This window comes from Rousettus aegyptiacus, unplaced genomic scaffold (genome assembly GCF_014176215.1).
Source record: "Rousettus aegyptiacus isolate mRouAeg1 unplaced genomic scaffold, mRouAeg1.p scaffold_m13_p_14, whole genome shotgun sequence".
Classification (NCBI taxonomy): Eukaryota; Metazoa; Chordata; class Mammalia; order Chiroptera; family Pteropodidae; genus Rousettus; species Rousettus aegyptiacus.
The window spans coordinates 35285446-35306397 of NW_023416289.1; the positions used below are offsets into that span (position 1 = coordinate 35285446).

General features: G+C 52.3%; 1 protein-coding gene across 4 annotated transcripts; it reads right to left on the bottom strand.

The window, feature by feature from the left end:
* Window positions 1-104: 104 nt before the first annotated feature.
* EPS8L1 (EPS8 like 1) lies at window positions 105-12901 on the bottom strand. Of its 4 annotated transcripts, none has more exons than XM_016154279.2 (20): window positions 12847-12901; window positions 12259-12314; window positions 11072-11112; window positions 10794-10852; window positions 10048-10209; window positions 9631-9780; window positions 9025-9107; window positions 8391-8652; window positions 8021-8147; window positions 7742-7830; window positions 7576-7650; window positions 7326-7474; window positions 6590-6731; window positions 6448-6476; window positions 4400-4532; window positions 4178-4309; window positions 3854-3965; window positions 3550-3724; window positions 3036-3168; window positions 105-2948 (listed from the first exon to the last, which is right to left on the bottom strand). In XM_016154279.2, exons 2-20 carry the CDS (start codon window positions 12273-12275, stop codon window positions 2862-2864), a joined length of 2157 nt encoding a protein of 718 aa, XP_016009765.1. In that variant the 5' UTR covers window positions 12276-12314; window positions 12847-12901; the 3' UTR covers window positions 105-2861. The 4 variants fall into 4 exon arrangements, with proteins under 4 accessions (XP_016009765.1, XP_016009764.1, XP_016009767.1 ...); XM_016154278.2 differs by having other exon boundaries at window positions 12731-12890; XM_016154281.2 differs by lacking the exons at window positions 12259-12314; window positions 12847-12901 and adding an exon at window positions 10302-10425 and having other exon boundaries at window positions 10513-10852; window positions 11072-11114.
* Between the last annotated feature and the right edge of the window lie 8051 nt (window positions 12902-20952).

Consider the following 20952-nt stretch of genomic DNA (forward strand, 5'->3'; position numbering starts at 1 on the left):
GTGGGGTGTTGCTTTTGTGCTTGGCTGTCAGTGTTCAAACCATAGGACCATGTGGGTGGGGTGCTGAGGAATGGGTAGGCACATGCTCAGGGTGTGGAGGGGCTTTAGGAATAGTGGATAGTTGGAGTAGAGGACCCAGGCCAGGGCTGACGTGGACAGAAGGAAGGTGGCATGGGATGGGGAAGAAGGGTCAGCCGGTGAGACAATGGGGCTGTGAATATTGAGCTGGGGAGCTTGAGTTTTGTCATCAGTGTTTTTGAAACAGTCAGTTGCCAACATTTAAAATTTGGGTAATTCACATAGAAAAATCTGGAATTTGACTTCCCTGAAAAAAAAGGAAGCTATGATGGTGTAAGATCTTTGGTCCTATGTGGTAACAGTTGGCTGGAGCTGAGTAAGACCCATCGAAGATGGGGCATTCATTCATCCATTCAATTTGTTCATTCATTCTTGGTCATATTCTACTTGCCAGGCCCTAGTCTACCAGTTGGTGATACAGTAGTGAATGAAACAGGCAAAGATCCAGTACATTTTAGGGGGAGAGGCATAAGTCATGCAATGATAAAATTAAAGTATTTTAGGTGGCGGTGCTGTGGAGAAAAAGCAGGGGAAGGGAAGAGGGAAGCTGTGCATTTTGTATAGGGTGGTTGGAGCAGGCCTCATAGGCTGGCACAGGCAGACATTTGAGGGTCTGAGGAATTGAGCCATGTAGGTATTTGAGGGACAAGTCTTGAGAATGGCATGTGCAAAGACCTTGAAGTAGAAATGTGCCTGACATGGTGAGGCAGAGGAAGTAGCTGGTGTGGCTGGAGAGAAGCAATGGGGGTGGGGTTGGAAAGGTAATGGCACACTGTTCAGGGATATGGCCCTGGTAAGGATTTGGGCTATGAAGGGGAACCTAGGTTTTAACAGCTCCCTCTGGCTAAGTGTTGAGAAGAGTCTAGGGGATAGCACTGAGGGACAGAAACAGGAAGACCAGCTAAGGGGTTACTGCTGCAGTCCCAACGAGAGGTGACGGATCTGGGGGATGGAGAGAGAGATGGTGAGAAATGGTCAGATTCTGGGAATATTGGAGGGGCCGCTGGCAAGGTGTCTTGATAGGTTGGATTGTGATAGGAATGGGGCTTGGACCCAGTGTGCTCATGTGGGCCAGCTGTCTGGCTCCTGCAGTCATTCCAGTTTGCAGCCTTAGTGATGGCAGCAAGGGGGTTTATTGAGGGAAAACTGGAGAAAGCAGGCTTGAGGGTCTGCTTGCCCCTCTCTTACAACTGAGGGCTGGGGCACCAGACAAGAGGTCGAATGGTGATTAGATACCCATAAGGGCTGAGGGTCTTCTGAGTAGATGGAACAGCATGAACCAGGCTTGGTGGCAGGAAGAGGCAAGCAGAATGCTGGGCCCGAGAAGCTGGTGAACCTAGCTGGCCACAGGCCTCTTGCTGCTAAAGCTGGAGCTTAGATTTTATCTGATGAGCCACAGGGAGCCAAAGGAGGTGTGTGAGCAGGGTGGTTCAAGGTGGGAAGGAGTCTTGGAGGGCTGATGTGTCCAAGTAGGGACTGAGAATCACAGTTCCTCCCAGTACATAGCTGTGCCTCTGACTTGTCTGATTTTGGAGGATGCCAACTGTTCCAGGTAGAAGCTGAGCTCCAGGGGAGAGGCCAACGGGCCTTCTGGCAGGGGAGCTTGGCAGTGGGCATTGTGGGGAAGCAGAAGGAGCCAAGGAAGGAAGAGGAAAGGACCTTTTCTAAGCTGGAGGAATGTCCAATCTGAATGAGGCTGAGGGTCAGAAAAAAATCATTTCTGAACCACATTTGCCAGCCACCCAGATAATGGGAAGGAGCTGCTGGCTGGCCAGAGGAAAAAGGAGCTTGAGGAGGTAAGAAGCTTCCTGGTAGACTGTTGTCTCACAGGAAGACTAGCCAGAAAGCCTGTGGCATGTTCAGGATGTAGCTATTTCTCTGTGGCTGGACCCCTGGCAAGAGGTGGGGGACAAAGTGGTAGATTCTGGGAGACTGACCTGGGGGAAGAGAGTGGGTTTCCCTTAAGTGGGTATTTGAGCTGGGCACAGAATGCTGAATAGGAGTTCAGGCAGGAAATTGCTGGTCCAGCCAGCAGAAACCAAATCCAAAATCTTGGGTGGTTGAAGGGGTTTGGGGAGTGTTTGGAGAAGGGCAGGAGCAGAATACATGGAATAGTGAGGAGGTAAAGGATGAGGTTGGAGAGATGCGTAGGGACCAAACCACTCAGGGCCTTGAGTGCCATACTACAGGGCTAGGGGGACAATGAAGAACCAGAAAAGGATTTTGAGCAAGGGAAGGGTTGGGATACTGGTTGTTCAGAAAATTGTTCTGGAGTGAACTTAAGGCTGGAGGTTAGGTGGAAGCCTGGATTGGGACCCCAGGGAAGGAGAGCAGGGTTTAGAGAAGAAAACTAAAGAAAGTGGGGATTGCTCCTACATTCCTTTTCTCCTATGAGACTGTAGCTGGGGGAAGCAAGTCCCTGAGCCCCCTGGTAGCTGAGTAGAGAAGGGACGACAGTTGACACTGCCTACTAAGAGGAGGCTGTTTATAGACTGGGCTGCATATCACAATGCACAGGGCTCCCGAGTGCATCCTCTCCTGGGGTGCACTGCAAAGGAGGGGCGTCCGTCCCTAAATTTTCTTTTCACTTTCCCCTCCTCCCGCTCTTGGCCAGTTTACGAGTGCAGCACTTGCTCAGTAAACTCTAGGAAGGACGGGGGAAAACAAGGGCTGGAACAGGTCAGCGATCCTTTGAGGGGTCTGCTTCCACTGCAGAGTCCTTTCCCCCATGAGGTACGGTGAGACCTACTACATGGAAAGTTGTAGCAGAATGCTGGGAAGGGTCAAATGACCTCTGTTTCCATCTCACCTTCCACCTTCTTCTTTTGCTTCTCCATCACTACCTCCAGCTCTGACACTTTCTCTTTATCCTGGAGGACGGGCAGAAGTTAGGACACTGGCATCTGAGCCTGGACGCCTTCCTTGGCCTGAGCCCAGGGCTGAGCCTCCCAGCTCACCTCCAACAGCGCGCGCTGCACCGTGATCTGGCTGTACACACGCGCCCCCTCCTGGGGGCTCACCGTCTGGAACTCCTCTTTTTGCAGTGAGAAAATCTGTGCTCCGGTCAGCACGCCCAGCGCATCCACTGTCCTGTGCGAGGGCAGCGGGGGCGCGGTCAGGTCTGCTGGCCAATCATCCTCACCAAGCCCCTCTCCATCACTTCATGCCCACCTAGCGTTTTGTTCCATCAGCAGCATTCTAGCTCAAACAGGGACAAGGAGCTGCTGAAGGATCCTGAATCCCCACCCACCAATCAGAGTGCGCCAAAGGGACTTTTCTGGAGACTCCCAAAGTCGGAGCCTGGGAAGACATGCTAATCTCAGCCAGTCATTCATTGTTGCAACCAGACACACCTTCAGTCTAGGCCAATCTTGGTTCTCTGTGGTCTGCCATGTCCCCTGCTCTGGGCCAATCAGAATGCTCCGCCTCTAGCACTCGTATCTCATGATCGGAGTCACAAGTGCCACTCACCTGGCACTAAAACCCTTGGCTTGCAGCCAGGCGCGGACCTCGGAGGCATCCGAGCGCGGGCTGAGCTGCGGCTCCAGTATGCGGGGACCCAGGGCTGTGCGGCTGGGGCCCGAACGACCCTGGGCTAGGCGTGCCTGCAGCTCTTCGTTGACACTGAGCATCTGGCAGAATCTTTCTGCGGACGGGAAATAAGGAAGGGTCCTCATGATGGGCCTGAGTCCATCTGCATTTTCCGAGCCTCAGTTTCCCTGCCTGGAAGGCAAGGGCAAGAACCACCTCCCTGAAAGAGTGCCTCCACACTCACCCTTCTCGCTGGGGTCCAAGCTGTTGAGGCTGTCACAGCTGTCCCAGTGGGGCTGAGCCGAGGTAGGAGCCACGGCTAGGGCCTCGGCCGGCGGGGGTGGGGGAATGCTATTCTAGAGGGAACAGAGAAGAGAGCACCTGGATCAGAGAAAGGACTCGGAGTCCGAGTCCCTCCTCCTACTGAGGTTACCTTTCTGAATCCCTGACCATCTCCTCTGCCAGTACCCTTGACTTTGACACCTGATTCCCGCGCCCCTGGTTCCCAGGATCAGGATCTGGCCCCCAGCATATTGTCCCTCGAGACCCAGAGTTCACCCTGGCTCACCAGATTGCGGGCAGGGCTTTGGCTGCGGTCTTCTGGGGGCCCCGGGTGGGTTCTCAGGATATTATAAGGTACGTATCCCTCCTGCCCTCGAGAGTCCCGAACCTTCCACCATTTGCGCTTGTCATCCAGGACCTGGGGGAAGTACAAGGGGGAAGGTTCAGAGCCTGTGTCTGCAGCTAGGGCTGGATCCACTCCAGTCCCTCAGCCCTCCACCCCTCTAACCTCCAACACGTCCCGTTGCTTGACTGATAGTTCACTGCTATTTCGGGCCTGGAAATCATAATTACATAGGACCCATTTCCCTGCTAGTTCTGGCTCCATGTGGGGCTCAGCTTCTTTCTCCAGGTCTTGGTGACTGAAGAGAAAGGACAGGGTTGGGGATAAGCGGCAGCCAGCCTCACTCCTTTTGGCTATAGGGTGTTGGTGTGAGCTGGGGTTAGAGCCAAGCAGGGGCCAAGGCAGGGGGCCGAGTTAGTACTGATAATAGAGATATGAAACTGGAATAGCAGCTTGAATATATTTTGCTGCTCATATGCCTGGCACTGTGCTGTGAGCCCGTGATGTGGGTGCTGGCATCACCTCCATTTTATAGATAAAAACATTCAAGCTTAGAGAGAGAAAATCACTTGCCTCAGATCACACAGCTGGAGACAGCTGCTATTTATTGAGCATCCACTATGTACTCAGCTCATGATTAACAACAACCCATAGTAATAATAAAAAAAAAATAGTCAGCATTTATACAACATGTGCCAGGAGGCACTGTTCAGCCGATTACATATATTACCTGATTTGATTCTTGAGACAACCACTGGTAAAACCATGAATTTGGACCCCCCTTCTTCCTCCCAGAGACTCTATAAAAAGCTCTATTTTACAGGTGAGGAAGTGGAGGAATAGTGATATAAAGCAACCTGGTGATGTAAAGTTCTCAGAGCAAGAAAGAGGCATAGCTGACCTGGGACCCTGGCAGGTTGGCCCCAGAGCCCATGCCCTGAGCAATTCTGCTGTCCTGTCCAGGCAGCTGGACATGACCTGAGCTCTGCCACCTCCTTGAGCTCTTAACTTCATGGACTTCTCAGTCTCCCAGGAAGGGATTATTATTATTCTCACTTTCTCTCCAAGGCACTCAAAAGCTGGGGTTGTCAAGCCCAAGATTCAGAAGGGCGGAGGGCGGGATGGGGAACAGAAAGGTTTCCGTGAGACCAGGCATCTGGGAGGAGGGGAGTGGGATTTGGGCTCTGACTCCCCAGCAAGATGGACCTCAGCTCAAATCAGGCCTACCTTTGCAAGGGAGAGGGGGGGGTCTTCAGGGCCGCGGCACCCCCTCTGTGGGGCTGGCAGCTCCCAGCACGATGTTCCTGCTGAGACCCTCTGCTCTGGCCCTCACTCAGACCCCCTTTCTGTCCCTCCAACCTTGCTCCTTGGTTTCTTCTCATCCCAGGTGGCTTCTCTCCTATCCAGCCCTTCCTTGCCCAGAGACCCTAGCGTCCTGGCTCCTTTCTCTTCTTATTTTCCCAGAACCCAAGAGTCTGCCTCCATTGCTTGTTGGAACCACGAACCATAAACTTGGACCCCCAGATCTTTCCTTCCCCAAAGACCTAGGAGTCCAAGTCCCAAGCTTTAACTTCCTCATCCTCTTAACCCTTAGAGGCTCCCAGTCTGACACCCAGCAGAAATTAAACAATTGCTTTAGAGCCTTGGGAAAGTGAGGGTCCAGCTTGGCAGCCTTTACCTCTTTCAGGGGCCCAGCATCTCTACCACTCCCTAACCTGCCCAGAAGCCTGCCTGGCGGCCCCAAAAACCCCAAGCCCGCTTTTCTGGCTCTCGCATGTTCCAAGCATCAGACTTGAGCTCTTCTTCAAAACCTAAACATTCCATTCCCTAGCCTCTTCCCTACAACTCCGAGGGCTCTATCCTGGTGGAGACCTGGGGAGAGAACTTCCCAGACCCTTAGCAAACAGCCTTCTTCCAGCCCTTTGACGACCCAGGGAAACAACCTCTTAGATATTACTCACACCCAGCCCACTCCTCCCTCAGACCCTGGGATCTGGCCCTCTAGCCCCCTTTTCCCGTGGACCCAGAAGTCTGAGCTCCGCCCCCTCACTCCCTGCTCCTCCCACCTCCCAGCCCCGTCCCGCCTCCTCACCACCTCACCCACCTGCGTAGAACCGGGAAGACAGAAGGAAACAGAAAAAAGGGGGGCAGAGTTAGAGTCTGGAACCCCCAGGACGTACCCCACATACCCCCACCTGGGGGCCCACACTCACCCATTGACAGCGACCTGGGGGGCGCTTTGCTGTAGGAGTTAGAGGATACCAGGTCAGGTGGGGCTAACCTGAGTCTGGGCTCCTTGATCCCCTCTGTGTTAGCCTAGGGGAACTTGCTGTCCCCTTGAAGCCTTAGCCTCACCTGCCGGCGCCGCCGCTCGTGCTGTAGCTGTTTCTCTACTGGGTCCTCCCAGGGGCGGCCCTGCGGGTCAGTGGCCGGGGGTTCCCAGCCGCTGTAGAACTCGGGGCTATATGGGGGTCCCTCCTCCAGGGGCAGCTCCACTCTGCGACCAAGGACGGGGCGCAGGGCTCAGGAATCCTGGTCCAGCCTCCGACTTAACCCTGTCATTAACTTCACTTTTCCCCTTTCCCTAAGCCTTACTCTAGCCAGCTATTCTATCCCTATTCTATCCTCGCCCCTTTCGCCAAACCCTGTCCCTGCCTAAACTACACCCACGACGCTGATTCCAATCTAATGTCCCCCCTCCCCACACACACACCGCAGCCTCTGATTGAATCTCACCTTTGATTCCAAACCGGTTTTCTAGCTACACGCATTCTTTCCTGGCTCTGCCCCTACCCCCTCGAGGCTGTCTCCAAGAGCACAGATTCCGCCCCCTTTCCAAACATACAGGACAAACTTTTCCTAAAACCCGCCTTTTGTTTCTTTTGGTCGTGATTCAGTCTTAAACCTCCCCATCACGCTAATTTCTGGACATTCCTCCAGTCGGAAGCTGGAAATTGTCCTAGGTCCCACCCATTTTCATTGGCCACACCCTCCTGCCTAAGCCCCGCCTCTAACCCTTCCAGTCGTGCCTTTTACCAATCACCACTCCCCTGCCTTCTCCAGCCCCTCCCTCAATCGCTACGCCCCTCACCCTGGGCGGGTCCACGAATCCCCCAGCGAGGTCCAGAGTGCATTTTCACTTGGGGTGACATTGTCCCGCAGTAGTGCCACGGCCTCGGACGTCAGATGTGGCCGCCGCACGCCACTCGCGAGCTGGGGGCCGCCCGACATGTCCACAATCTGCCAGGGGGCAGGAGTGGGCGCGCCATTAGACGCTCTAGAAGTGGAACTCGGATTCCTTCTGCTGCAGGGGGAACCTGAGGATTGGGAGGTAATCTCACCACGTGCAGAGGTCCGAACAGGAAGTGCAGCAGCTCTGGCGAGGAGGGGTTGGCGATATTGCCGCGCAAACGGGCCTGCGGAGCAGGGGAAGGGCTGGCGTCAGTGTGCGGACCAGTCAAGTTCGCCATCCCCTACCCTTGAAGCCCAGGCCCGACGTGTCCTCACCAGCAGGCTGAAAGCGTACTTGATTTTCTGAAGCACGTCGGTGTACTCGGCCTCGTTGGGCAGCTTGGCCCGCAGTGTCAGGAGGCCCTCTGTGTTTAAGGGGACAAGCAAGGTGATGGGGATATGGAGACAGTGTCAGAGATAGAGGCAGAGACTCAGTGAGATCGCGATTGGGAGTCCAACTGGCAGGGGGTGCGAAGGGAGATCCTAGGAGGAGGGAGGTTATTTGGGAGTAACTGGGGTGGGGTATTCGGGATCCCACTCGGGGGTGCCCCTCACCCCCAGCCTCCCGGCGCCGAGTCCTGCGACTGCGCTCCCGGTGCTCAAGCACTCGGGCTGCCTCCGCAGACTTCTGCAGCTTCGACACAAAGCTCTCCACGTCGTCGAACAAGTGGTTCAGGATGTCCTGGGGGACAGAGCCGAGGGACGCATGAGACCCCTGAGTCCTGGAACCTTATCATCTCTGTCGAAGTCCTTCAACTGAGAGTTCCTAGGCTACATACACCCTCTGATGTCTGGTCCTGTCCCATTCTGTCACCGCCAGTCATACCTGAGACATCTGACCGGGCGCCAGACCAAACCCTACTCCCCACAGCCGGTCCCTCCCACAGCTTAGCCCTGCCTCCAGACGTCTGGCCCCGTCTCTTACCACGTCCCGCTCCGCCTGCAGACTGGCTAGTTCCGGGCCGCGGGGTCCCAAGTCCGGAGAGGCTTGGTCAGCGCTGCCGGAGGTCTCCTCCGGGCAAGGCCTCCGCGCCGCTTCTGCCTCGGGAATGGGTTCCTCTCGGGGTTGTCCGCAGCCCATCGTCGGTTCCACCGTTCTGATCGCTGCGCGGACTGAGGGGCGGTGCTGCAGGGGCGGGGTCTCCGCTGGGGACGAGGGACGACGCTGGAGCTCCTCTTGCGTGGCCCTGAGTAGGGAGAAGGGGAAAATCGGGTGAGTTGAGGGGTCCAGGGAGAGGACAAATTCTGAACTTAAAACGGAGACACTGGCCCAAATGGGTCGAACCTAGGTTCAGAATGGTAGGGAGAGATCCAAAATATGGGAGGAGCACCTCTCTGGAGGGAAACAGAGGCCGAGAGAGGAGAAAACAAGTACCAGAACCAAGAAAATTAGGGTCCTAGGGAGGGGGCACACTTGTATGGGAGGTACACGCAAGACTTCGTTCAAAATTCGTCTTGCTCTGGCCTGGTGGTATAAGCCAATTTCTAGGATGGGGAGACTGAGGCTCAGAGAGACCCCGCCCACCCTCTCTTCTTCGCTTCCAACCCAAACCCTTTACCTGAGCGCCGCGGCCCTGCGGTCCCCACGGCCAGAGCGGTAGTCGTACAGAGCCGCTTGGATGTCCTCACGGATAAGCTCCGCCTGTCAATCAAGCCATCGGGTCACGCCCCCACTCCACTCACTGTCGGACCTGGCCGCGCTATGGGTGAATTTCTTGTCTCCGCCCCAGACCATGTTCAGTCATTGCTCACGTCTGTAGACCCACACAGGTCCGCACCCTAGCCTGACACCTTCGTCCTACGTCTGTCCCCGACCTAGGCCCCACTCCCACCCACGGAGGCCCAGTTCAGGCGGCTTCTGGTTCCTAGAACACACTCATGTCTTCCTGTTCTGGCTGCCCCCCAGGTCCTCTCATGTGTTCTGCCCAAGCCCTTAGTCTCCGTTTCCGCTCCGCTCTCACGTTCAGCCTCGCCCCCGTGTCTAGTTTGTCCTCAAACCCCTCAAAGTCCTCTCCTTTCCAGAAAAGTCTTTGCAGGTCATGCCCCCTCCGCTGGCTCTGACCCCACTTCTGTCCAGGGCTACACGCCAACCTTAGAGGCCCTGCTGCTGGGTCCTAGGAGTCCCAGCCTTGGCCTCCGCTGACCCCCGAGCCCGGCTCGCTCACCCCAAGACGCAGGCCCTGGAAGAAATGCACGTCGGGCTGTGTGCGCTCAGGCTCCTGGCACACGAGCAGCAGCAGCGAACGACTCCGGCCCGGCGGCGTCACCGCGTCGCAGCGCACGATGGCGCTCAGCGGGTATGACTCCAGCTCCTCCTGCGCGGCGGGCGGGTAAACTGAAGCCAATGACACTACTACATACGGACAGCAGTGACAGCAGGTGCAAGCACCGAGCAGGGCAAAACCCTGTTTAATAGGGCTAACAGGGCTCAAAAAGGGTGCAGCGGGCCCTCGCCATGCTCCAAAGGAAGGACGAGCAGGAGCCAAGATTCACCCTAAGACCCCCGATGTCCCTAGGGCCAAACTCTCCATGCCCCCACCACTCAGTCTAGCTGCTCCATCCACCCACGCGCCCCCTGGCACCTTGGAGACGGGGTCGAGCAGCGTGACGTGGTCGGGAGACACACGCAGCAGCATCTCCTGGGTCCAGACGCGGCCCTGGCTGTCCATGACTGCCAGCTTCCGCAAGGCTTCCTCTACCGTGTGCACGCCATCTTCCTCGCCCAGGCAGAACGTCACTAGGTGCTGACATGGGCCAAGGAGAAAGTAGTGAGTCCCTGGATGATGCCAGGTGGGTTTAGAATCCCGTGGAATGAGCCTTCCGGCCTGGTACTAACCACAGCTCCTCCGGAAGCCTTCCCTGATCATTTGCTCCATGTATGCCTCCACCTAGTGCCCTAAGTTTCTCTCATCAGAGTGACTTATCACCTGGGTCTGTCTTCCCACCAAGACTGGAGGCTCCTTGAAAACAGGGAATGGTCTGGATTATATCTAGTCCCTTCTAAGCACCTCTACTTCCGTGAGAGCTACTGGTACCCTTTGCCTTACCTCTGGACTTCGTGTGACCCCTACTCATCCAGGATTGTGTCTGATTTGTCCCCATGGCCAGACTGTCCAGCTCAAGCTGGCTCAAAAGACAAGCTGGCAGGTTCAAGTGGAATTGAGTTCCTCCACGACACCTACCCCTGAGGGGAGGTAGAGGAATTCCACTTTGCAGAGGAGCACACTGTTTCCCAAGTTCTTCCTGCTTGGAGGTCCAGATGCTTCCAATACCCCTGTCTCCTTTCCTCCCACAAGACCCCTTGTGCCAGTGCAGAACCCAGACTCACATTGACTGGATACTGGGAGATGTCGGCCATTACAATAGTGGAGTAACGCTTCCTCTGCTCTGTTGGGGAGGAGGGAAAGGACGGAGCGGGGTATGGACCAGAAGAGACCCCATCCCGGCCTCCTCCCTCAGACCAAGAGACCTGGCCCCAATCCCCTCCTCCCTCAGACTAGGAGTCCAGGTCTCCAGCCTCCTCCCTCAGACCCAGAAGTTCGGGCTTCCAGCCCTTCCTCCCTCAGATCCTGTTTCCACCTGGGGTTTCCTTGGCTCCAAACTCACCATAGATGGACTTGGCACTCGGTTTGGGGGCAGCTCCTGGTCTGTGAAAAAAAAAAAAAGAAGAGTAAGAGGGGTCATGGGAATTGGGAGCAGATCATGGGGGTCAAATGCCATGGAGAGCCGTGCTGGGTTCTAAGCAGGGGAGGGCAGGACATAGCTGGATGTCACTAAGACTGGTGAGGCGGTGGTGCTGGGTGGTGGTGGGAGGTATGGTCTCTATGGTCACATGGACCTGGGTTCAAATCCCCTGTCAGCTGCTGCCTTGCCATAAGACCTAGGATAGGAGACTTCATCTCTCCTGCCTCAGTGTCCCTCTCTGTAAGACAGGGGTTAGTTACCCTATAGCTTCCATCTGGCAGGGTTGTTGGGCAAATTTAATGAATAATGCAATGGAAGTGTTTTGCAGCCTCGATAACTGTTATTATTATTATGATGATGATGCTAACAGCTTGCTCAATAAATGGGAACTTTTACAATAACATTAGTCTTTAGAGTAGATGGATAATTACCTTCTCTTTCCCCATCCCCAATAGGCCAGCTCTTTCCAGCCAAATCTTCTTTGTCTCCTGTGTTTAAACTTCTCTTCAAGGTCACCTCTGAGTATTCTTGAGTCCCCATTTCCACAGAAATGACAGAAGCTTGGAGTTCAAGTGTGGTCAGGGGTGAGAAATCCTTTCAGTTGAACCTTTCCTCCTCATCCTTTTCTTGCCAGTCAGGTTTCCCCACAATTTGATTACCTCTGGGCTGGAGACCTTACTACCTCACCTTTCCTTTGTGGCTGTTCCCATGTGTCTGTCTTTGTCCTTCTCCCTGCTTACCCCAGGAGACTTCAGCCTTTGTAATCAACATCCCTGACGGTTTAGCAATAACAACAATCGAAATAGCAGTCCCTATTAGTTGAGTACCTGCTGTTAGTAAGATTCTCTGCTAAGTCCTATGCATGAATTATTCCATCAAGTCCTCAGAATTGTCCCTGTTTCACAGAGGAGGCACTGAGGCTCAAAGAGGTGACATCCTTTGGCTGGGGTCATACCATAGCTGAGCGTTAGCATCTGGATTTGAACCCAGGTCTTCCTGCTCTGGAGTGCAGCTCTAACTACAGGCCAGACAGGGAGGGAGGCAGCTCAGGCTGAGAGGGTGGGGGAGGGGTGGTGGGGCTACTGGGCCTGGTGCCCAGGGGCACTTACCCGGTGCTGGTGCTCATGGTGCCAAGAGTGGGGAGCTCCTGCCACCTGGAGGTGCCCTGGGAGCCAGCAAGGAGATGAGGGCCTGACTTGAGCTGCTGGACCTATGATTCCTGGCCCAGCTCCTCCTCCCTCAGATGCAGGAATCCAGGCTTCAGCCCCGCCTCCCTCAGACCCAGGAGTCCAGGTCCCCAGCCCCTCCTCTTTCACATCTAGTATGCCAGCCTCCAAATCCTTCAGAAATCCATGTATTCAGTTCTGTAATCTATGTGTACCCCACTTTCCTCCTCCACACAGTGTCCAGTCTCCCAGCCTTATCTTCTGAGGGGCCAAGTCTAGGCTCCGAGCTGCTCATCCCTAAGAACCAGAGGGCTTCAACCCCACATCTCCTCAGAGAACTGTTTATCCAATCTCTCAGTCCCTTGTGACCCTATATTCTTCCTTTAGCTATTGAGGTGCAATCTTCAGTCCTTACCTTTCAAGACCGGAGAATTTAGGTCCCCCAGCCTTTCCTGTGTCAGTACCCAGAAATCTCTGTCCTTCTCCTCTTCCCCCAGACCCAGGAGTCCCCACCTTCCAGTCCCTCTTCACCTGCTTCGTCAAGCTCTGTCAGAAGGGAGGCCGGCTCTGGTCTGCTTCCCGACCAAGGGCCCCTCCTTCCTGCTCCCTCCTGGGCTGTCCCGCCTCCACATACCTGAGCACTCACCTGGTGCAGCCCTGGTGGACAGGCCCCTGGGCGGGGCCTGCAAAAAGACCAGGGCAGGAGCTGGGACTGCCCAGAGTGGGGGTGGGGGTGGGGCGGTAGGAACTTGATTGTCTCATCATAAGGACAACAGAGCAATAACAACAACATCCTTGTCTTTTGATGTCACCACTTGTTCCTGACTCAAATACCCGCTTCTAATTTTCCTAATATCTCCGGAAGTCAGAGGTTTGATTTCTACTTGTTTTGGGTCCAAGAGAGGGACATCCATGTGAGAGGCGGGCCTCTCTTTCTCTCTAGGGCTGGTGTGTTGATCCCTGCTTTGTGCACGCACGGCTGTGATTCCTGCATGATTCCTGCCACCTCTGGTGCCCTCTACCCTCATCCCTCCTCTCCTTCATCCTTTGGACATTTTCCTCAATAACTCTCTGTGATGCTGACAGTAAAACATGGCTCACTCAGTGCCTGGTACAGCTCCAAGTACATCACACACACACGCGCGCGCGCGCACACACACACACACACACACACAACAAAAAAACAAACAAAAAAACAGGTTCCTCGGGCATGAAATCTCCTTCCAAAAACTTTTGTGTGCCAAGGTCCTTGCTGACTTACATACAAATCCAGTGAGGTGAGTGTTGGGGGCCTTCATTTCACAGATGAGGTAATGGGCCCATAAGGGTTAAGAGCCTTGCAAGGTCACACATGGAATGAGTGCACAAGGTCAGGGGCCAAAGCTTGGATCTCTAAGGGCCGACATGCCACTCTCCTTTCTCATCGGTGTTCCCTGCCACTATCATCTCTCACTTGGACTTGCCTCCTCTGGTCTTCCTGCTCTGTCCTCCCCCCACCTCCCCTTTCTGCCTCTAGTATCAATGCAGGGGCTTCATAGAAACCTAAGTCAATCATGTCACAGCTCTGCTCAAAAACCTCCAGTGGCCCTCCATTCTCCCATTCTCTGCATAAAAGCTGAGGTCTGCAGTGTCTTAAGGGACATTTCTTTAACCTCCTCTTCTTCCTTTTCCTTGTCACGGTGTTCCAGCACACTGGCCTCCTTGCTGTTCCCCCGTCCTGCCTTAGGGCCTTTGCACTTGCTGGTACATCTTCCTGGAATGCTGTTCCCTTGGATATCCTTATGGCTTGCTCCTCACCTCTTTCAGGTCTTTTGCTCGATCGTCACCTTCTCAGAGGGACCTGGCTGACCACCCTATTTAAAATTGTAGTACCTCTTACTCTCCCCTCCTTCCTCATCTCCTCACCTGCTCCATACTTAATTTTTCCTCAGAGTGTTTATCGGCTTCTAACACACTATAATAGATGTTCTTTTGTTTATTTTATGTCTCCCTGGTAGAATGTAAGCTTCACAAGGGCAAATACTTTTGTATGTTCAGGCTCCCACTCTATCTTCAGCACATAGAAAAGTGTCTGGCACATAGTGAGACATTTGTTGAATTAACGAGCTTTTTGTATTTGGTGCATTCACGTGCCTGATTGTTTTTTTGTGTCATTCAACACATGTTGACTCCACAGTCTATGCTGAGTGTGGCTGGAAGCCAGAGAAGACATATCTTTGTCCTAGATTGAAGGGGAGGAAAGGACAGAGAGGAATTATATGGTGTGGTGTGCTGGCAAAGAGCCTGGGGATGTGGGTTCAAGTCCTGATTTGCCACTTATTAATTTTGGTCACGTTCCTACCGTGAGTATATTATATGTGTGTGTGTATGTAAAATCTCCATCACAATCCATAAAACAGGTCCTATGAACCCTATTTACACATGAGGAAACTGAGGCACATATGAATTAAGTAATTTGCCTACAATCACACAACTAATATGTGATGGAGACAGTTGAACCCAGGCCACGCCATCTAGACCCAGCTGCCACTTCGTGACCTGGCCTCTCTCTAACTGGTGACACTGGCATATTACTTAACCTCTCTGGTTAAGGGCTCCAGTCCCCTGACTGTAAAATGGGATCACAGTTTTGGGAGGATTAAATGAGATTATAAAGAGCTCTTAGCACAGTACCTGGCAAAGAGGAAACGACAGGTGAGTGTGACAACCACAGAGATGATAGTTTCCCTTTGCACATGTGCTATAATGGAGGACATGAAGGGCACACGGAAACCCAGAGAGGCTGTTCAGAGGGGTAGGGCAGGCTTCCTGGAGGAGGAGGGGCGATCAGAGCTGAACTTGAAAGGCGAGTTTGGCAGCCCAAGGTGGCCTAGAGAATGAGGGAGGAAGTCCTAGGCCAGGGAGCTGCCTGAGCCATGGAGGGGAGGGCCAAGGAGCAAGGGTAATGTGCACACCTAAGGGCTGGGCATTGGTTCTCAGGTGTGCAGCAGGGAAGGGGTCTGAGTGTCTCTGTCTCCACTTCCTGTTACTCTGTGGCCCTGTCATATCCATGCCACAAATGTTTTCTGAGTTCCTGCCTGGGTTGGGGGCTGAGGGAAGGAGCAGACCACTTACCCTCTGTGACACTGATAGGGGGAGTTGGCACCATGTGCATAGAGGAGCAGATAGAGGATCAAAGTGGGGAGGCCACTGGCTCAAGGTCACATGAACTGTGACACAAATGTATATTTAGCTGATCTCAGGACCCTTTCTTCATGTGCAGGTGGAGAAACTGTCCTTATAGAGGTAATTGGTGGGAGTTCAGGGACTGGACTTGTGGGTCCGAGGGAGGGGGCTGGAGGCCCCACGCCCTCCCCCCCCCACCCCTCCCTGTGCTCCCCCATCTTGAGCTGGAGACCATACCGAAACCCAGAGCCTCCGCCCCAGTTCCTAGGCCCAGGGGCTCCCTCCTCCTTCTCTGGCTGCAAAGGAGGCCCCACCCTCTCTCCAAACCGTGGCAAGTGGTTCCCAAATACCAGTGGAGGCTCCCACCCCTGCACAGTCTGACTCAGTAAGTCCCGGGCAGAGGCAGCAAATCCGGTCTTGGAGGCTCGGTGGGGGTGAGGTGGGAGGACTGGGCACCTAAGGACCCAGCCCTGTCCAGCCCCCTGCCTGCCTTTATAGCCATAACAATTTCTTTCATTGAGTGAGCTTTAGGACTATGGATTCAAGTTCACCTGTATCCAAACTGGGATAGCCTTGTTATTGGGGGAGGGGATCAGGAACCAAACAATTCTCCACTGGGACTTCATAAGCTAAGATCCCCTGCGTGTCACATCTGAAACCACCCCCATTTTGTCCCTCATCCTCCTCTCCCTACGACCACCTAAGAGGAGGATTTGCCATTGAATTGTCAGACAAGAAGGGGGAGGGTCAAATTCATGGGGAATGGGAGGTATGGCAGGGCCTTGGGGGTGTAAATAAAATGGAAGCAGGGTCTCAGGGAGATATGTTTGCTCATGTATTATTAATTTACTCATTCAATAAATGGTTCCTGAGGCTTAATTTGTGCCTCACCCTTTGCCCTCCAGAAGAGTCTCATTGAGGAAATAGACCCTGCTGACACCCACAGTCACCTTTCACAGTGACATGTGTACTGGAGGTGGCCCAGGGCATTGTGTACCCCCAGAGGAGGCCTTTTTGTCAGCTTTGTGTGCGAGGCCACAATAAAGTCTTCCCTGGTTCAGTGATAAGTGGATGAGCTCTGAAGGGTGACTAGGAGTTTGTCAAGGAAGAGGTAGCAAGGAAAGACATTCTAAGGGGGGGGGCAGGGGGCGGGAGGGCGGCGGGGGGGGGCAGGTGGGGGATGGGAGGTTGGGAGGGAGAGGTGAGGGCAGCACACGTGAAGTGCTGAAGTAGCAAATACTTGAGTACCTACTATGTGTCACCTACATTCTAAGTGCTGGGTGGAAGACACCCCTGCCCCTATGTTATTGTCATCCTAGTGGGTGTGGTGGGGGGTTGGAAGATAAAACAGGCAGAAACACACACATGATTAAGACTTCGAGATTGTAGTAAGTGCTGTGGAGGAAATGAAACACAGGTGGAGAGATGGGCCGACCAAGGGACGGGCAGGCAAGATCACTTCAGGTGGGTTGGTCAGGGGTGTCTCCTCTGAGGAGGTGGCATGTGAACTTTGACCTGAATTTCAAGAATGAGAGCGGGTTTCAGGCTGAGGGAGCACCTTGGGAAGGCTGGGTGGGGAATGTCTGTGGGAGGTGTGGCTGGCTGGAGGAGGTGAGCCCTGAGACCTAGCTATGAGGACGGTGTTGATGTTGGTGAGAACAATGCTGGCAGCAGATGAGAGGGTGGCCAAACTCCAGCCCAAATGGGTTTGCCCCAAGCCTGAGTCTCAAGAAGCTCCTAGTCTGGCTTGGAATGTGACACAATCACGGGCTGTGCTAAGGATGCCATGTGCAGGTGGCTCAGGCAATTCCTTGCCAGGTGAAGGGGTTAGGGTAGGTCTCTCCTTGGACTTCCTCCAGGTCTGCCAGCAGGCAGAAGGGTGGGGAGCGATACCAGGAGGGAGGGTCTAAGAACCGGCTCAGCAGGAGGCAGAGGTTGGGGGAGGGAGGCTGGTGGCAGAGTTGTTTGTTCTCTGAGAGAGATGAAATGGGAGGTACTTGTCTATAAGGCTGAGGGGCTGGGCCCAGGGGCAGTAATGAGGAAAGGACTGCAGACAGATGAGAGTTTGGTACTGAGTGGGAGCAAGTGACTTTGCTCTCTGAACAAATGACTCTCGGTTTATTCTTGTTTCTTCGTCTCTAAGACTAGCAGAAGTCCTGGCACCTGCTGTAAAGGCTGTGAACAGGCATATAAAGTGCTTAGGTTAGAGTTTGGTGCTTAGAAAAAAAAAGAACCAAAAACTGAATGACCAAGGGGACATGGTGACAAGTGTGGCTCTGCAGACACACGACTCCAAGTTATAGTGCTGGCTCTGACACCTCAAGTGTTGTAGCCGCCAGCCCCTGAAAGACACATGGATCACCGGAACTCAGTGAGTTGTAGAAAACACTCTTTATTCAGTCAGCCGGGTCTGCCAAATTAAGCAGCAGCAAAATGCAAAAGTACAGGGTTTTTAAGCCCAAAATCCTATTCTTCATTCTGTCTAAACACAAAGGTCTATCCTTCTTCTATTCATTACCTGTTGACCCACAGGTCAGGTATGCAAGCAGGAGTACAGAAGCAGAAAGCATATTATTAGAATGTTATGTCCTTCTAATTAAAAAGCTTATGTTTCTATGGTGATAGTTAAACAGAGTTAAACAGTAATTTTCTGCAAGCAATAAATTTCTAGCAGTCATTTTGCAGCCACCACAAAGCAATGGGCAGCCACAGTTTCCCCAGCTCTAAGCTTCTGATGGTCATTCATTCACTGCATTTATTCATCCATTCGACAAATGTTTATTAAGCATTTACTTTACATCTGGCACTGCTCTTGGGTGAGGGCTGAGGGGTGGGACAGGAAGTCAGAGGTAGTGACAACTATCCTGAGTCCTCAGGGTCCCCATGGGGATCAGAGAGACTGATGAAGCTATAGAAGTGTTCTGATCAAGTCTATTTTAATTGGCATTAAGTTAACCATCTTAAAGTGAGCAACTCTGTAGCATTTAGTATGTTCAAGATGCTGTGCAACCATCAGCGTCTACTTCCAAAACACTTTCACCTCCCCAGAATAAAGCCCTGTGCCCATTAACAGTTGGTCCCCATTCCTCCGTCCCCTAGCCCCTGGAAACCACCATTTGATTTTTGCCTCTACAGATTTACCTATTCTGGACATTTCACATAAATGAAATTGCACACCTTGTGACCTTGTAGTGTTTTTGAGGTTCTTACATGTTGAGAGAGGGAGAGGGAGGGGGAGGGAGGGGGGGAGAGAGAGAGAGAGAGAGAGAGAGAGAGAGAGAGAGAGAGAGAGAGAGAGAGAGAGAGAGAGAGAGAGAGATGAATTGGGTGCCATAAACTGTCTGACTGGGAAAGCAGAGGGAATTGTGGGGGAATTCTCTCAGCACCTGGGACAGCACCCAATAATGTATCGGGAATTTATTAAGAACATTAGCATCAGCAACACTAAATGTGCATAGTCTACCTGGAGTCCAAAGACAGATTCTAAACATCTTGGATGTGTTTGGGAGTCAGGTGGGAGGTCCTCAGAGGAAGGAGTTTTCATGCATTGCTCTCTTTATAACAACATTAACAGTCAGCGATGTTCTTCTGGCACTTATAGCGAGGTTATGTCCTTGTTGGGAACTACTTCACAGCATCCTTCCAAACTCTGAGAGGGGCCAGCAAACTATGGCCCCCTGCTTGTTTTTGTAAATAAAGTTTTATTGGAATGCAGCTGTGCTCATTTGTGTGCAAAGTCTGAAGCTGCTTTCCTGCTATAACGGCAGAGTAGTTGCAACAGGAATTGTATGGCCCCCAAAGCTGAAATTATTTGCTATCTGGCCCTTTGCAGAAGACGTTTGCTAACCTCTGCTCTAGAGGTAGATGATATTAAGAGCCCAATTTAGAGAAGAGGGGAAAAAGGCTTAGAGAAGGAAAATGGTTTATTGAAGGTTGAGAAAACCAGCATTTGAACACGGTACCCATGATCTTTTTATCATCATCATTATCGTTATTATTTTTAAAATTTTGATCATGGCAGAAACACATAACATAAAATTAACCATTGAAAAATGTACAGTTCTGTAGCATCAGGCACATTCACACTGTTGTGCAGCTGTCCCCGCCACCAACCTCCAGTACTCTTCTCTCTCTACGAAGTTGACGACTCTAGGCACCTCAGAGAAGTGGATCCATACAGCATCTGTCTTTTTGTCACCATCATATTTCATTCGGCACAATATTTTCATGGTTCACCCATGTGTCAGAGTTCCCTCCTTTTTAAGGCTGAACGATATTCCACTGTCTGTATGTACCACGCTTTGTTTCTCCATCCATCAGGGAACACTCGGGTTGCCACGTCCACATGCTTCGCCACGTCTCATGGATGATACTGCCTGAACAAACAAGAGACCATTCTTTAAGAATGTTGAGAAAATGCAGATGAACAAAAAGTGAAAAAATAAAATCACCCATCTCCCTGTCTGGCAGACACTTCATGTGGAATGTCATAGTGTTTTTCTTTTTACTCAAAAACATGCATATTAGTATATAAACTTTAAAAAAGAAGAGTCAGACTGCTTCCCCCCTCCCCCCGTTGTACTGGTGCTTACTTAAGAAACTCATGATCTTAAACTTTTGAGCCTGATAAAGGCATAGAAGTCTGTCCAGAAACACACAGAGAATAATTAAGTTTTACAGTCAGTGTCAGGGGATCTGTGAGGGCAAGGACCCTGTGTGTCTTGTCACTCAATGTCTAGTTCACCCAGTGTCTGGGGTTTGTAGGTGCTCCTACTGACAGACACTGAGGATGATTTTGCTTCTAGTGTGTCATGTTTCTTTCTTAATGACCAATTAGTGGCATACAAGGGGAATGCTGGGTCAAAGATATGCACAGATAGTTTTGCCAAGTATTGGAATGGCCTTTTAGGAAGGCTGTACTAATTTACACTCCCACTGGCAGGTATGAGGACCTATTTCACCACATCCTTCCCAACACTGGGTATTAGCATTATTTTGATCCTGCTAATTTGATAGGTGAAGAATATTATGTTCTTAATGATTATTTCTTTGATTGCCAGTAAAGCTAAGTAGTTTCATACATTTGTTGACCTTCTTTGCATATTGCCCATCATACCCTTTGCCTGTGCTTCCCTTCATGTTGGGGATGGGTGAGTTTTTTCTTATTGATTCATAAGGGCTCTTTACATATTAAGGATACCAATTCTTTGTTATTTTGGTAGGTAAGAGAAGCCAAAAGTTGAGAGAGGGGAAGTCAGTGCTCAAGGTATAGAAGAGGTGGATCAGGAATTCAAAACAAGATCTGTCTAGATCCATGTTTACCACAGTCTCATGGTATCTCCTCCTTTCCCAGGTCTTGCCCCTTTCATGATCCAGAAGCCTTGAGATCCCATAATCTCAGAAAGAAGAGAGGCTTCTCACTAGACCCAGCCACCCTTACTACATCCCACTAGCAAACCCATTTTTTGGTTT